This window comes from Carlito syrichta, unplaced genomic scaffold (assembly GCF_000164805.1).
Source record: "Carlito syrichta isolate Samal-C Ts95f unplaced genomic scaffold, Tarsius_syrichta-2.0.1 Scaffold143566, whole genome shotgun sequence".
Taxonomy (NCBI): domain Eukaryota; kingdom Metazoa; phylum Chordata; class Mammalia; order Primates; family Tarsiidae; genus Carlito; species Carlito syrichta.
The window spans coordinates 31,791-50,637 of NW_007087662.1; the positions used below are offsets into that span (position 1 = coordinate 31,791).

Consider the following 18,847-nt stretch of genomic DNA (forward strand, 5'->3'; position numbering starts at 1 on the left):
TATATTCATGTGTAGGTATCTCTGTAAGAATTAAAATCTACAAGAATAGGTAACTAAAATTCCAGTGACCTAAAGTTTAAAACTGAATTAAAATAGCCAGTTCTTCCATCTTTAAACACACAGAGAGAATATGGATATAATAAAAATCAGAAAGGCTCTTATAATCTTTAACTGTGTTGACTAATAACACAGAATCAGAGATAAAGATGGCAGGTAGACGGTTTAGTAAAAGATCATTTGTGGAGAAATGCTGTAGCTTTCTCTAATAAAAATGTATTTAACAAGCTTTATGCATATCATTTTAGTCCTGACTTTATAAACAGGTAGATGAATATGAGGATCAATTAACTGTTTTCAATGTTAGAACTCTCACTATTTTCAGGGCCAAAAAATATTTTCCAAGAGCATCTCAATGTATTATGTAAACTTAGCAACTCAAATATTTACTAAAGGTCACTTTAAAAAAAGAAGAGAATAAATTTTTTCCTTTATGACGCTACTATCAAGTTTAATACGACAGTCTGCATTTCAAGAATGCTCCACGGAACCAAAAGCAGACAAACGAGTCTACACCTGGCGCTTACCTTTAATTACTTTCTCATCCAATGTCCACTGCAGCTGCAGATTGCCAGCTCCCTTTCCAGGAGGTGATCCAGCTACCAAACAGTAGAGGTTTTATGGCCCCACAGGGATTGCTACAAAAAGGAGCTGGTCTGTCTGTGGTCCCAAGATAGGTCCTTTACTATATTATGCAGTTTTTGTAAGTTTTTGAGTGTAATACATTAATAATTTAAGGAGTCAAAGAGAAACAAACTTAAAAAAACTTACAACACCACACAATATTGTAAGACGAAAAGCTGTATCTCTGTGTGTATGAAAAGGGTGGGAGGGAGACTTACCTCGCAGCTAAAGAACAACTCCATTCTGCTGCAGTAACCTGGGAAGGGTAAGACAACGCCAGCCTAGTGCTGGCCGGGGTACTGCAAGGAGAGGGAGCTGGCAACCTACTGACGCTGAGGACATTGGACACCTAAAAGGAAGAAAAAGAGGAAAATAAGTAATTCTAGATTTATTAACTCTTATCACTGTAGATATATTTTGCGCATTTTAGTAAATTCGGGTGCTCTATATGCTAAACTTAGGGAAAAGTTAGTTGTTTACATAAACCATCCAGTTATTTATATAGAGATTTTCTTGTAATGTTATATCTAAACAAAACAGGTATCAGCAGTCATATGAAGAAAAAGTTAAAATCATGTAAAAATATATAGAGTGCTTTTATTAAATTGAGAAGGCATTATTGTTGAGATGATAAAAAACATTTTTATGAAAAAGACAGTACAAAAACATAATGCATGGAATAAAAGTAGGAGTGGTCCTTTCCTATGTACTTTTATTTACAAAATTGTTAGGTCACAGAAATGTAAATTACAAAAATAAAGTATTTTTTGTTATAGGCTTGGTTCGTGTCACAGACATTAATCCTAAGGTAGATAAGGGATTACATATCATATATTTTTTATTTTTTTATTATATGCTTGGTTTTTTTCGGTTTTGTTTTTGAGTCAGGGTCTCACTCTGTCCCCCAGGCTGGAGTGCAGTGGCCCGATCACAGTCTTGACCTTCTGGACTCAAGCAATCCTCTGGCCTCAGCCTTCTGAATAGTTGAGACTATAGTCGTGCACCACCACATTCAGTTAATTTTTTGATTCTCTGTAGAGACGAGGTTTCACTATGTTGCCAAGGCTGGTCTTGAACTCCCTGGCTCAAACAATCCTCTTGCCTTGGACTTCCAAAGTGCCAGGATTATAGGCGTGAGTCACTGTGCCTACCCAATATTATGCTCTTCAAATAAAATGCAAATACCATTTAGAAAAGCCAAGAAGAGCCCTACACAAAAATTTCTCATTTAAGAGTCTCATGCTCTGTTGACTGAGCTACCCAGGCACTAAAAGACGTCTCATTTAAAATCACTAGCTACATCCAAAGGTAGCTTACAAATAATCTAAACTCATATGTATGAAAACATAACACAAAAAAAATTAAGTGTAGTTATGTATTTTAATAAATTATTTGACATTTTTCACAGTTCTTTTTTTTTTTTTTTGAGTTGGAGTCTCACTCTGTCGCCCAGACTGGAGTGCAGTGGCCGCTCCTGGCCACCGCAGCCTCGACCTGCTGGGCTCTGGCGATCCTTCCGCCTCAGCCTTCCGAGTAGCTGGAACTACATGCACGTACTCCAGGTTTTGTTTTGTTTTGTTTTTGAGTCAGGGTCTCACTCTGTCCCCCAGGCTGGAGTGCAGTGGCCCGATCACAGTCTTGACCTTCTGGACTCAAGTACAGTACAGTAGCATGCTCACAACCATCACATCCTTGACCTGCTGGGCTCTGAAAATCCTTCTGCCTCAGCCTTCCAAGTAGCTGGAACCATAGATGCTCATCACCACGCCCGGCTAATTTTTTGATTTATTGTGCAGACGAAGTCTTGCCAAGTTGCCTGTGGGCTCAGGCAATCCTTTCGCCTCCACCTCCCAAAATGCTGGGATTACAGGTGTGAGTCAATACATCCGGCCTCAACTGTCTTTTAAAAAATGATTTATCAGTGCTTCATGGTGTCAACAAATCTGTCTCAAATGGCTGTCCTAATTAAAAGCTGCTGCTACTACTTGTTAGAATTACATCTTACATTAAAGAAATTGGTTCCCCACAAGGCCTTTTCTATTTTAAAGTGTGGGTGCATCCATGTGTGGACTCTGTACCCTTTATTTTGGCTCCCTTTTGCTCTCTGCTGAATTCTGGGTTAATTTTCCTTCAATATATAATGGATCCTTTTCTCTCTTTTTCTACACTGTCTGGTAAATGGTAGGAAAGTTTTTTAATATTATTTTTCAATCCACAAAAGCCACTGAACTAAGTTCTTTCCAAAGATTTTGATATCTTTCATAATATAACAAACCAAAATGATGTGAAGCTAATTTTTTGGCCTTAAGTCCCTACAGGTTTAAATTCAATTTTCCATAACAGTGGCAGGTAATAAAATAGTTGTTAAGCAGAAGATACACAAATCTGTGGAGACTCTGAAAAGCACTTGACATTTACAATGCAACCTGCATTTGAATAAATGTCTGCGATAAGTTATTTATTTATTTATTTTTTGAATTGGAGTCTCTCTGTCACCCAGACTGGAGTGCAGTGGCCGTTCCTGGCCACTGCAGCCTTGACCTGCTGGGCTCTGGTGATCCTTCCGCCTCAGCCTTCCAAGTAGCTAGAACTACAGGCACGCACTACCACACCCGGCTAATTTTTGACTTATTGTAGAGATGAAGTCTCGCCAAGTTGCCAAGGTGGGTCTTGAACCTGCAGGCTCAGGCAATCCACTCACCTCAGCCTCCCAAGGCGTGGGATTATAGGCTGAGCCACTGAGCCCGGCTGCAATAATTTAAAAGGGCTTAATTTAAATTACAGAAGTTGCACTATGAAGCTCTGATTATAAAAGGATCTGCCACCTAGTTTCCCGCTCTTCTTGAAGCTCACCACATGCTGGCAACATATAGCACAAAATCTCTGCCTGATGTAAAAACACTACACAATCCCTTTTCCTTTTTTTTTTTTTTTTTAAAGCAGGATTTATGGAGAGGACAGAAAAGCTCCCACAGTGGGAGGGGACCCGAAGGGGTCACCCCTCTTTTCCTTTTAACTGAAACTTTTTTGGATGAAAAGAGGTTTCCAAATACTGTTGTCATGAAAGTCTCCTTGACGGGACTCAAACTATGCCAAACTGCAGAAGCAGAAACAGTGAGCACTGTTAACAAGAGTTACAGTGTGGTTCCTGATGGAGCACAGTAGGACATGAAGGAAGATACTACCTTCTCAGATAATTCGGTCTACAACCAGCTGAAGCTTTATTTGCCTTGCCAGACACCAGCATTTTGGTTCGCATTTCCTGCCATCTAGCCTCCTCTCTCACGATTACTTCGAACACGTCAGTTAACATTTGATTCTTCATAAAACCCATGTTAGTTGCCCTTTTACCCTACTCCCAAACAACATATAGACATGTAATTAAGGGAAATGAGCAGCTGTCTAGGGTATCTGCTACCTTCTGAATAAGCACAGCTTGAAAAGAAAGCATTAAACTAAATTAAAGGTCCCAGCCCAACCAACCTTGATTAAAATTAAAAATTTTAATCCTTAGGATTAAGCACAAAATCTTAAGCTCTGTAAGCAAACTCCTTCAACACAGAAGCTTGATTTTAATCTTTGGATTCTTACCAAGTTCCTGACACTATATACAGCACATTGAAAAGATTCAGGAAATGGTTAACCTAATGAATAAGACTAAAATCTGCAACTAAAACAAGAAAACTAGTTTTATCCATTGTGCAGTGTTTCTAAAAGTTCATCTTAATTTTAAAAACCTTAAATATGACTATTTTAAAAAACTGATTTTCCCTCACAGCTGAGAGTGTTTTCAGTTTTGTTACCCATTAGGTAGTTTACCAGAACACCGAGAATAGGAAAACACATCATACACAATGATGTACTTGTCAAAAACCTTAAGTAAAACTAATTTTAAGAGTCATTTAGAGATTATTGCAACAATTTCTACACTCAAAGTCATTAAATAAAGTTAATTATTGAAGAATCTCAATGGACTTAAAGTTCCTTACACTGTAGTAAAATAGATTTTGTATTCTTGACAGCTGGCTATAAAATATTGAAAAAAATACTATTCATTTGATGCCTCGCTATGAGAAAATGAGATATAGAATGGAGAAAATAGGAGATTATCCCATCATCCTTCATTATAATTTCTTGTTTTAATTGTTAATAAGATGAAAGCACAATAATTTATTTGCCTTACATCAGGCTTTTAATACATACATTGTGTTTTGGGTTCATACAAATACATGTAATAAATGGTTTTATAACATGATTTGACAATATTTTTCCATTTACTTACATACCATTCCTGACAATATCTTCATTTTTTAAGAACATATCACGACATATTTCTAGAAATGAATAAAGAAAATACATAACAATGATGTCGTCTGCAACCTCCTTTTATTTTCAATATTATGGGAGGGAAAAGGTAAATGGTAAAACATATTTAGAAGAGGTTGTAAATCCTGATAAACAAGACAGCTGAGACAGATCTGAAATGAAGGTCAAGAATCTCTTAACCATCTGATGGAATCAGGAAGGGTAAAGGTGAACACCAACACCCACAAGTTCCATCAAATACAAGCCTGAATTAGAAATGTATGATGTAATACAAGACTCTCAATGATGGGATCTGGTATTAATTACGACCTCAGCGATTTCGACCTCACTTTCAAAACATCAACCAATATTCTTCCCATGGGAAGTTGGCAGCAGCAGGACAGAATGGAAGAATAGGGCCCTTAGCAAACTCAGGCTTATATCAGGGTTTTACAACCTCAGAACAACAAACATCTGGGGCCAGATAACGCTCTGTTTGGGGGTATGTCACGAGCATCGTGCACTGTAGGATCAGTTACAATGTAGTATGTAACTGCTGAGCATCACTGGCCTCTATCCACTAAACGCCAGTACCGCCTCTTCAACTGTGGGACAACCGAAAATGTCCTCAGATGTTGTCAGAAGTCTCCTGGGGGAGGAGGAACAAAATCATCCTGGAATGATAACCACTGGCTTATACAAAACTCTGTGACGGAAAAAATTGGGTGTTATCATTTCTGATCTACGCTTCTGACTTCTTTAATGTTTGGTTTAGCTGAGGTACGCCCTTTGGTTAGGTAAGAGAAGCATTATTATTGTACTATGAAATTAAATTATTTTAAGAACATAATAAGGTCTAATTTTGCCCATTACGTAAAATTTCTTCACAATATTTTAAACATGACTTATTATATATTGTAATCATTAGGCCTATATTATTTTGTATGTTTTTAAAATTTAACATTTCACAATATCTCTGTATAGTAAAAATTATATACCAGTATTTCATTTTACTAGCTATATGACATACCATTGTGTTAATATTAGTTATCTCTCTATTGCTTGACATATGGGCTGTTTCCAGATTTCCACTATCAGAAGTAGTTTGCTAAGTACATCGCTGTGTCAATTACTTTTGGAGGTAGAAGGAAGAAATGGGAGAATAAAATTTAAGTTCCAAATATTAACACAGGATCAAGGGACACAAGAAGTTTTAGCTTTTCTTACATGATAATTACAAAATTTAGAAATAATCGGAGTCTGAATTAAGTTTCGCCAATGTTGAGATGCATATCTGTTAATATATACACATATATTAGAAAAGATATGGTCTTATATTTAAATTTTTAATTTATCCATATTGATAAGACTTTCATTTATCATTACACAATCCAGACAAGGTTGCTTTTGTTATAAATAACATCTTTTTTGCTGCAAAAATTTCACTTTTCCTTATTCTTAATCTCTACACAGGTCTTTACTGAAGAAGCTTGAAACTTCTTTGACAATCTAAGTTATGACATAAAGCATAAGGAAATTAAGCAGATATGGGGAAAAAGGGTACCTATATGAAAAATTTAGAAATAAAAGCTTGACAAAATCTTTACATTTTTATTATTTAGAAAGCAGTAATATCTAACAAATTTAAAATACAATAAGATCAGGTGAATTTATCAATATTTCGGCTATATCTTTCTGGAAAACAATTACATTTCCTAGACTAGAAAAATATATTTTTAAAATAATTAAGTAAGATGCAAATTTCATTTCTTAACCAAAATCTTAAAAATAAAGAAATGTTGTGATTTCTCCTTTAGGTCACTAAGAAACCATAGAATCTAAAATAATGATGAGATAGGCAAAATTAAAGGAATCTGTCAAACTATATATTTATCTCAACCAGTGGTCTCACTTTAAACAAATCTCAGGCAGATAATTAAGTTTAGCACCACAGGCCCTCAAGGTGGTTGAGACATTTTTGACCAAGCCTCTAAATGAAGTGATGGAATCAAGTGTACTGAGTGAGTGAGTGAGTAAGCTTGAGAAAATTAAAGCACTTTTCTTTCTTCACATTATTAACCATAAGTGAAATTAACTGTCTTTCAAGAATGAATATACAATCTAAACTTTAAAAGGCTGTAAGTCTTCTAATACAATAAGTAGCTCAATGGCAAAACCTCTAAAAGGCTATAAAAACCTTTTTAAAAATGTAAACATAAAACTTCTCTAAAAAAATAAGGCCTATTAATTTAAAAAGAAAACTTTAAAAATGGAATATTGACTTAGGTGAAAACGAGATCATTCTTCCTTGTTTCTTTGGTGGGAAAAAGGTATCTGGAAAGGACCTGCAAGGAAGCCACCTGAAGCAACGAGGTGTTTACAAGAATCCATGTTAAATTCTCTCCCACGTGTAATTTCTATCTTTAGTAATGACATTGATGACAACCAAATGCTATATGGAATATATCTTCTTGGTTATTGGAGCCATTGTTGTAGATACGAACATTGATAATGAGTACAGAATTATTTTGACTCTAAATACTGTTTTAGTTTCAAAAGTGATACTCTTTCATGAAGACCAATTTTAATTCTTCGTTTGTCTGACAATAGTGAAGGGAGCCGATAACATAAGGAATCAGTCAAAACAGTCACCACTATCACCAAGTTTCTAACGTTGTTATTAAGAATGTCCCTCCAGTCCTCACTGTGAACTCGATCCTAATAAGTACAGTTACTTGCTTTTTAATCCACAAGCATATGGACACACACAAGAAATGACAGGTGACAGACAGCCTGGCAATAAAGAGACAGAACAAAAGCAAAAGTACAAACAAAATCCTTCAAAATATATGCATAAAAAGCGTTTTGGTGAATGTTTAATTAGAGCTACTAATAACAAGACATCTTTAGAGCAACAATACAATGACTGATATTCATAATGGGTCATCCCTTGAGTCATCAAAACAGGTTAAACTGTGTTCATATAGTGTAAGGAGGCTTTCCATTACATGATTAAAACAAGGGTTTTAGTACTGAAGGTTTCAGTCTTAGTTATCTAGAAAATTTAATTAAGCTGGGCGTGATGGCTCACACCTGTCATCCCAGCACCTTGGGAGGCAGAGGCAAGAAGACTGCGTGAGCCCAGGGGTTCCAGACCAGCCTGGGCAGTAGGGTGAGAACTTGTCTCTATGATAAATCAAAAGATTAGCCAGGTATGGTAGCATATGCCTGTGGTTCCAGCTACTTGGAAGGCTGAGGCGGAAGGATCACCTGAGCCCAGCAGGTTGAGGCTGTGGTGGTCATTGCACTCCAGCCTGGGTCACAGAGTGAGACTCTGACTCAAAAAAAAGAAAAAAAAGAAACTTCAATTAAGTGGGACACTTTATTACCAAATGATGCCAAATACTTGTATCAAATATTAACATAAACATCCAATAAAGATGTTAATTCCTTTAATGTCAATCACATTCAATATTAGCGTTTATAAAAAATAAGGAATAATACTGAAATGTAAACTTGCACTGTCTATTTGCTTTATGTTGTATGGCCATTTCTTTGGTTGAGATAATTTGTTCATGTAAACAATCTTTTAGACAGTTTAAATTAAGGGGAAATAGCTCATACGCTGGTATTCTCAATAGGATTAGATCTCTACTAAGTACAGTTCCCAGAATTTCTATTCCTTGAAGGGTGGAAAACATATTTTTAAACTAATATGCAAATGTCAGGAGACTTGGGCAAGTCAAAAGTTCAGAGACACAAATCTAACCAAACCCTATACATAATCTAAACTTTTCTGACAAACACGCTCTTAAAAAATACAATGTCAAGTGTTCATGGTTTATTTTTTTTTACTTTTTCATATGAAGGAAGGAAGGTAATATGTTTATATCTCACACCACCAAATAAAACGGGGCGGATGACTTTACAGAAAAACTCTAGAATGCTCGCAAAAGGTTTTTTCTTCTAAAATACATGCCACAAGTCCTTAAATAAATTATGATTAAAACTGTGCACAAAAACAAAATAATGCATGAGAACAAATTAAAGTAAGTTATGCTTAGCTGCTGCATAGAAAATCTGCAAATTTATTTAACAGAATTCTGTTTAGAATAAAATATGGACACTTCAATAAAAACAAACATCTTCTGTTAAAAACTATAAATAGCACTCTTACTTTAAAAAAGATACTACTTTGCATTAAAAAGCAGAATCAGTCTTTTTAAGCATAAAACATCAGATAATTTTTTTAAACTTTGCGGAGAAAATATTCTACTATAAATGTTTGAGGACTGTATCACAGCGGTAAATTTTATTGAAACATTTGGTCTTTCACATCAAGAGATTGCCCATATATATATACATATATATGTGTGTGTATATATATATATATATATATATATATATATATATATATATATATGAAAACATAAGGGTCTAACAAGAGTTCAAAAACTATTTTTAACGGAAATATTTCTAAAATTTACAGTTTGCCACATTCTCAGATCATATATTGAACACAATGTTTTCTTGCTAATTGATAACTATCATTATAAGCATTATTGTATCTCTTGGATTATAGCACACTCTCAGGGGTATTTATCACACAAGAGAGTTCTGAAGTGCTCAAGGCTATTTAACTCTAGTGATCAATAACCTTGTTAACTTATACTTTTTATGGGACTGCAATCGCCTCCCTTCAGAGTGCTCCCAACACACCTTTCCTAACTATACAGAATGACTACTGCAAACCTGCTGATATAAAACTTGGTGAAACACTAACTGTATTTTATGCATATTTATATTAGCAGGTTCTGAGCAAAGACCTAAAAGTGGATTCATAACATTCTTAAGGCACAAAACAAAGGTTCTTTTTTAAAAAAAATGATTGATTTTCTGCAGTGTTTAAAGCCCCTCCCCCATCTATTTATTGGTATGTAACTGTATTTCAAATCTATGTATAATCCAACTATAAATGGCAGTTACATAGCTGCTATTGATTTTAACAAATAGCAAAAATGTTCGATCTTATATTGGATGAATAGATATAATGTTCTTATATTCTCATCTCTAAAGAACAATAAAAAAAGCCGGGCTCGGTGGCTCAGCCTGTAATCCCGCGCCTTTGGGAGGCTGAGGTGAGTGGATTGCCTGAGCCCGCGGGTTCGAGACCCGCCTGGGCAGCCAGGCCTCATCTCTACGATAAATCAAAAAATCAGCCGGGCGTGGTAGCGCATGCCTGTAATTCCGGCTACTTGGAAGGCTGAGGCGGAAGAATCGCCGGAGTCCAGCAGGTCGAGGCTGCGGTGGCCGGGAGCAGCCACTGCACTCCAGTCTGGGCGACAGAGTGAGACTCCAACTCAAAAAAAAAACCAAAAACAAAAGAACGATAAAAAAAAAAAGGTAAAAACGAATTATGAATTCGAATACAGAGAAAGTTAAAAAAACTTTCAACTGATAAATGTCCTTTAAAAATTCATATTGTTGCCAGGTGCAGTGGCTCTAGCCTGTAATCCAAGCACTTTGGGAGGTTGAGGCGAGAGTACTGCCTGAGCCCAGAGGTTCGGGAACAGCCTGGACAACTTGGTGAGACCTCATCTCCACAATAAATAAAAAATTAGCCAGACGTGGTAGTGCGCGCCTGTAGTTCCAGCTACTTGGAAGGCTGAGGCAAAAGAATCATCTGAGTCCAGCAGGTTGACGCTGGGGTGGCTGTGAGTGTGCCACTGCACTACAGCCTGGAGACAAAGGGAGACTCTAAACCACCCCCCCCAAAAAAAAAAGTTAAGCATATATCAAAATTATCTGGGGCAGGATTAAACAATTTACATCTATTTTTATGCTACACTAAATTAAAATTTTATGTTACTAAGCAATAAACTTCCACTAAAAGCATAAAATTATTAATTAAGAATATCTGCAAGGTAAACATTACCCAAAAAACTACTCGTCAGAAAATAACCAGCCGCTATGTTGGGAAATATCTAAAACTATGCCTGATATAAACCAGGTACACAAAATTAATTTAATTGCCCCTGGCACCAGTTTTGTCTGCTAAATGAAAACTAGACCACACAGGAGAAATAAAAGAAACAATGTTTCTATCTTTCATTGCAAATTTTCATGTAATCCAGGAGAACAAGATTTTAAAGAGGCTTTAGCAAAAAGCAGGAATAAATTTTAATGCTGACAATAATAGATAGAACTTTTGGATCAACACCTACCGATTTTTTTCTACTGTTTTCCAGATCTTTGAGTTCATTCTCGATTTTTGTGATTAATTCCCTGAGTTCATCAAGATTAGTGCAAATAAGCTAAAATAAAACACAAAAACACAGCTTGATAACACATAATATAAAACACCCAAAATGTGGTAACAGAAGTTGTTTTAACACACACTGAATTCACAATCATTATTCTTTGTAATAGTAAAAAGCAAGGAAATCTCTGCAGTTTATATTTTAAAATATATTTACTTGTTATGATGTATGAACTTCAGGCTTAGTATAAAAAAAGCTGAAATTGCAACATTGGTGGTTCCATCCCACATCCCTACCTCTCAGTCTGCTTTGTAATCCAGGTACTACTTTCTTTATATTATTAACTTTCAGCCCAGAATGACAAAGATCTGGAAACTTGCCCTCGATTTCAGAGGTTACTGAATCACCATTGAGAAACGCTTCATCAGGCAGTTTCCTCATGGGTGAACAGAGGCACCCAGAGAACTGTCATTACACCTCTGCTCTGGTTTTCTAACTACACAATTTAACAAATCTTAGTTATTGCTGTTGAGAGTGTTAATGAAGAAGAACTGCAGCTATATGCAACATATTAAATGACAAAGTTACATACACATTCTTAATACAAACTTAGTCATCTTTAATACCATCTCTACAGGTAGCGTCCGTTTCCTTTCACAACTGTGTGGCTCATTTGATTTTTAGTTATTAATAACTGAACTAGCTTGGTTTAATTACTAAAGTTTTAAACATCGAAGTGTCAGCAACAACAGCAAAAATAGTAACTACATTTTAGTCATTGTAAAGTTATACTGAACTTCTCCAAGTTAAACACACTTTTTTCCTAACATAACTTTTAAGCTATTTAAAAAAATATATTATGAAAAAGAAACAGATTTCTGAAACAAAAGTGTAACCACATAGAGAGGAAAAGTTTCACATTAATGAAAGTCTCATTGCAATGTTTATGCTATGTAATCATATTTAAAAAAAACATATTGTACTTATAAATTAGCTTTTATCAGCTCCATGTTTGTTACATTCATTAATTTCTTTATTTCTTTCTATTTTTTTTTAGCTTCATCTGCTGGAATGGGAACATTCATTAATTTCTATGTAAGGACTTTATTTTCCTGAAAGGCATTCCTTCTTTTATTAGAAAAAAAACAAAAACAACAAAAGCAAAAGTGATTTACAAGATAATTCCTAGTGGCTACTGAGTGACACTTTAAATTTCCTTTACTAGGTTGAACCATATGAAATCACCAAGATGTTTTTGATCTAAAAAATGGCAACATGGTTCAACCTAAGAGACTACAAAAAAATTATCAGATACTATAAGTTATAACTAGTATTCAGTGAGAAGTAAATTTCCTGTAATATAAGCTGCTAATATGACGGCTGTGTCAAATTTGCCCCAGAGCCTGCAGATGGATGGCTAGACCCCTTTTTCACTGAACTTGGTGTACTAGTTCATATAACAGCGCAGGTTTCTCATTTGCATGTATGGCAAAGCCCAAGAAAATCTTTACTTGCATCTTCACTGTCTCATTATACAAGAAATAAGGGTACATTTTATATGCAATTTCTAGAAACTTACAGGAACATTGAAGACATATACCCCCTTTTCATCTAAACATGCCCTAAAAAATTTAAAGATTTTTAAATTGTCAATTAGCCATGACATCAACAAATATTTATGTTTCACTTAAAGGAAAGATTACACAGTCTTGAGGTGAACCATGAATGATCTGTACAGCCTAAGAGTTATATAAAATCATGCTTTTAAGTGGCTCACCTAGTAAGTTGTATTAAATGAGTACTTCTCAAACTTTAATGTGCATAAGAAATATATGGGGATCTTATTAACTTATAATTTTTGATTCAGTAAGCCTGAGGTTAGACTTTGAATTCTCCATTTCTAGCAAGTTCCAAGGTATTGTTTGCAGAGAGCATTTTTGAGTAAGCATTTTTGACTATGAATTACAGATCAACTGGCTACTAAAACATTCTGGCTCTATGGAGTTAATAACTATGAAAATCCAAAAAGATTAATTTCAAATAGGACATGGCATACTGAATTCAATGTAGACAACTGTTTCTTAAAATACATGACACAAATATAAATTTTGTTGAATTGAAGGGTCAAATATTTCTAGCAATATTTACTTTGAAGTTATGTTAAAATGACTTAATATCCATATAACAATTTATACACTCTTTATATACTATATATATGTAACACATTCTCTCTGTAAATGTATCTAATGTATACCTAAAGTATAGAACCAATACAGAGAGTCAAGGTAAACTACTGGAAAATTCTTGTGTAGGAACATAATTAATTTGATGGAAGCCAAAATACAGTTTTACTCTCTCTTATAAATCAAGGCATATATATGTAGCTTTAAATGCAACACAATTCAATTTTGAAAGATAGTTTTAAAAACAGAATAAATCCAACAAATAAAGTTCACCTTAAGGAGAACAGATACTTTTTTTGAAGAAAGCAAAACAACTTATTAAAACCTCCTTCTCATTATCTTGAATTTGAAAAACATATCTGAGGCACAGGGACTGGGGTGGGGGGGCGGTGTGGAAGCAAAAACTCCTGAAGCAGCTCAGATTACAGTTGGGACACAGCCAGTGCTCAGGAGAGGATAGTTTCAGTCACAATTCAGAGGCTACAAGAAGAGCTCTATCCCCCAGGAAGAACCTTTCAAGGCTGTTAAAATCCCCTTGAGTGAAACTTTCACTTGTCACAACCTGTGGCAAAGCCACAAAATCACAGATCTTAGAGCTGAAAGGGACCGGAACCTTGTCATTGGTCCAAACCTTAGTCTAGGCTAAGAAAGTCTATCTCCAATTCACATACATACAAGCTATTTAAAACTAACAGAGGTGAAGTGACCTAAGATGACACACTGGCAAAGGAAATAACAGAACCCAGAACTCCTTCTCCTACTATGTTATACCATATTCTTTATGGGGTCTTTCCAAACAAAACAAATAAGAACATCTAACAATTGAACATGTACTACAGTTTTAAGATTTAATTTATATCTAAGCTTTCATTTCTGCTAAATGATAATATAAAAGGCCCTCTTTTCAACTCAAGAAGCATCAATGTATTTATGTTATGGGGAAAGGGAAGGCCCTTTAAAAGAGATTTCAAAAACTCCATGACTACATCTCAGGAAAATTAGATAATAAATCACTCCTTCCTTTATAGCTACTTCAAACTAGAAATCACGTCCTTTGGGAGAAACTTAATAGGCCTGAAAGATATTTACTTGTTCCAAAAAAGGACATACGGTAGTATAGAAAAATACAAACAATATGGCAGATTATATTAAAAAGCAAAGGGGAAAACAATTCAGAAAAGTAAAAATGAATAGGTCCAAACAAAAGGAATCCCGTTCACTCCTATTCTAATTAAAAGATCCTATAATTTATTATAAAATTATAAGCAAGACACTAAAATCATGGTGTACATTCAAAATTTATATTGTATTTAAACCAAAATTATAATAGCATCTGCTAAAACTATGCAGACAGAAAAATTCCTTCTTATTTCTTATGATCACCATATCAGCAATAAGAACTACTTCATAATTTGCAAATAAGGATATCACTTATAAAGCTAAATAAGTTTGATAAACAAGTTGACAAAATACTTTTACCACCATATGATTAAAAACAGACGTTTCTCCAATGTACTGTATTTTAAAATATTACATTTTAAGGGAGAAATAAAAGTTCCTGCTGCTAAAAGTGAAACAGAAAGAAATAAAAGAGAAAATATTCATTTTAAGAGGTAGCAATTCAAAATAATTCAAAAGGTGCTAACACAGTAAAGCAGTTTAAAAAATTCTAATTTTTAATTTTGGTCTCAATTTGTTATATTAAGAGTAGTACTTTATTTCTTATTCCTTAGTTGTCCACTGGTCAGATGAAGAGATACAGTTTTTTAGAGATATATAAGGATAAGTGAGTTTATGTTTGAAAACAATGTAATTAAAGTCCTAGCAGCTAAATTCTGGATTTCCTCTGCAAAGGAGCCTTTAGAATAAATCACACATATGGAACAGGAGTAAGTACATATTGCATAAAAGTTTTTTTGGTTACCAATGAAAAGCAGAGTCATGGTAATTAAGGCTGTTTATTTTTAAAATGTACTGAGACTCAACACACACAGTTTTAAAAATACTTCCTATGACTTTCTGTCAATCATGTACAAAAGAAAATTTATATAAAATTAGATTTCTCTCTTAAATATTAAACACACGAAAAAACTTTTTGAAAAAGTAACTTCATTAGTCTAACACTCTTTCTTATAAAACTGATAAAAAATTTACACAACAAAGTCATAAGTAATTGTTAAATCTGATATAAAAGTTTAAATCACCAATATTCTAAACACTCAAGAATACTTTTTAATTTTTTGTAATTATTACTAACTAAAAAAAAAAACAAACAAACTCAACAATTCTCCCTACATGTGAAATGTATAATCCATCATAACACTTAAGTAGGGATAAGCATAGGTTTTTACTCTGGTCAAATATAATGATGCAAATAATATTACTTTTTTTTTTTCACTTTTCAAATTCTTACAGGCTTAATCATATGCCACTTTCATAAGACCAAATCCGAGATTTCAAGGTCTTAAGTAGCTGGAAAAAGTACTAAGAGTTAATAAGACATGCTCTTAAGCCAATTTTAAATTTATATTCTAGTCACACTGCAGTATTTTTCATCAGAAGCATCTGGCATATTTATTTGAAAACACAAATAATAAAAATAGCTATACCAGCAAGCTCTATCATTTAATCCTCACAACAACCCTGCAAGGTATGTACTAGTATTACCCCACTGTACAGATGAGAAATTGGAATGACAGAGTGGTTAAGTAACTTACCCCCACAATTACAGAGTCAGTAAGTGGTAGAGCTGGCATTCAAACTCAAGTAGCCTGGATGCAGATTTCATATGTTTAACCATGATGCAGATTACTAATGCCCACCTAGACCCACTGAACTAAAGCATTTGGAGGATGAAACCCAAGAATCTTCATTTTTAATAAAGGCATCAGTTTTTTAATACTATCTAGAGTTTGAGAATCATTGATATAACTCTTAGGAAAAAGTAGCACACATGGTTAGTATCTTTACAATACACAGTTGTCCCTCCGTATCTGCGGGCGACTGTTTCCAGGATGCTCCTGTACTCCCTGCAGATATCAAAATCTGGGGATGCGCAAATCCCTGATATAAAGTGGTGCAGTATTTGCATATAATCTACACAAATCCTCCTGTGTATTTTAAATCATATCTAGATTACATACAATATATAATGCAACATAAATGTGATGTAAATAGTTGTTATACCATATTGTTTATGGAATAATACCAAGGCAAAAAGTGTGCAAATGTTCAGTAAAGATGTAATTTTTTGGAAACATTTTCAATTTGAGGTTGGTTGAATCCACAGATGCAGAACCCACAGACACAGAGGGCTGACTGTTCACACACACAAAATTAAATCAAATCCACTATTAGAATGCCAACAATGCAGACTCTAAATGGCAGGGGAGTGGGGGGGGGCACACGATTATTTTCCTAAATTGAAGAATAGATATTAGGTAGGTTTATAACATAGATTCTTCCTGAAGCAAATAGAGAGGCGAGTTCCATTTCTAGCTTTAAAAAGTCAACAACAAAAACACGGTCAAACTGAAAAGTGACTGAGGTCAAGGCAGGATTAAAAAAAATTACTTAGCCCTCCCCCCACCAAAAAAACCTTCATAATTTAATCCCTTAATATGTTTCTCTCTATGTAAGCAGGTTTTCTGTCAATTTAAAGAAGACCAGCCCTTTGGCAAATAGATCAAGTTTTACAAGTGACTTAGTATCTGTCCTTTAAAGGTTTTATTATTTTCAGCAATAAGATATTTCAGAATAAGTAATATGAAAAATCTTCTAGTGAAATATTTCTATAAAGCATTTTTATATTTAATAATAGAAAAGTGGTATTTAAAACTACTGGGAGAAAATAATTTGCAGAATCTGAGTTGCTAAAAGTCACATTGCTAAGGCTTTAGGGACAGAAATAAATTCACTTTTTATTTCATAATAAATGCAGTTCTTCCTACAGGTGGAGAACTTTAAGATAAAGTAGCAACCTCCGTAAAATTATTTTGAGAGACAAAACTGTTACATTTTGCATTTACAATAAAGTTTACTAGTGACTAATATTATCCCCAATTTTATTGATGTGCTTATTTGAAGTAAACGATCTATTCCCCTGGAACAGAGTGGCCGATTTTCTTTATAAGTAATACCATGATATTCATATTGTCAACTAGGCATAAGAACCCCTGTTCTCAGTGGCTGGGCACAGCAGCTCATTCTTGTAATCCCAGCACTTTGGGAGGTTGAGGTGGAAGGACTGCTTGAGCCCAAAAGTTTGAGACCAGCCCAAACAGCATAGCGAGTCCTCATCTCACCAAAAAAATTTAAAAATCAGCCAGATGTGGTGGCTTATGCCTGTGGTCCCAGCTACTCAGGATGCCGAGGCAGAATGACTGCCTGAGTCCATGTAGTTGAGGCTGTGGTGAGCAGTGACTGAGCCACTGCACTCCTGCCTGGGTGACAGAGTAAGAAAAGAAAAAAAAAAAGAAAGGAAGGAAGAAAATAAGAACCACTGTTCTCATGAGACTAGTGACCTCTCTCTCTCTCTCTTTTAGACACCCCAAGGACTAAGAAGAGGACTTTACTTTAAACAGCACAATCTAGCAAAACATGTACTTTTGGCCTTAAGTTTTGAATGGTCAATAGCTAAAAGCATCACTTAAGACAGTGCTTTTCAAACATTTCTGTCTATGAGCCATGGTCAAAAATACATTTTACGATGCATGCCTTTGTGTACACACACACTGAAACCAAGTTCCATGAAACAATACATCTCATTATAAATATTCACATTGCTATATGTGGTACACTTACTATATGTAATACACTCTGATAATTCCTTTTCAATTGTAATTTTGTTAACTTAAAAAAGAAATGCTTGGTCATACAATCCACTACATTGATTTCATGCCTCCTTAATGAACACCATCTGTAATATTAAAAAGCACTGTCTATGTAGTCTAGGCCACTAATTCCATGTAAAAATCTATCCACTGAGGTGGGCGTGGAGAAAAGACTAACAGTGGGCCAGGTCTGTCCTAACAGCTCTATTCCCAGGGTAAAATACTCTGATGGACTGAGTGGGAGAAGTAGCAATGAATAGTGTGGAATCAGCAGAGCATGAAGATACAATATTAAAGCATTAAACAATATGTTACAAGCAATGCTAGAAAGGCTTCTGAGTAAACAGTAAAATCACATTCTTTAATTGCATATGCTGGAACCAAGTTTATATATAAAATAATTTTGTAGAAATGTTTGTAACTCATCCTAAGAATGTCATTAAAAAAATACTCTATTCTAGCCGGGCTCGGTGGCTCAGCCTATAATCCTGAGCCTTTGGGAGGCTGAGGTGAGTGGTTTGCCTTAGCTCGTGGGTTCGAGACCTGCCTGGGCAGGCGAGACTTCATCTCTACAACAAAATCAAAA

General features: G+C 34.9%; 1 protein-coding gene across 1 annotated transcript in view; it reads right to left on the reverse strand.

Moving 5' to 3' along the window:
- KIAA2026 (KIAA2026 ortholog) overlaps positions 1–18,847 on the reverse strand; it is a 73,323-nt gene that overhangs the window by 15,552 nt on the left and 38,924 nt on the right. Inside the window, exon 4 of the mRNA XM_021708695.1 lies at positions 11,211–11,300. Within this exon, the coding sequence (XP_021564370.1) occupies positions 11,211–11,300 (90 nt within the window). The remainder of the gene's footprint in view (positions 1–11,210; positions 11,301–18,847) is intronic.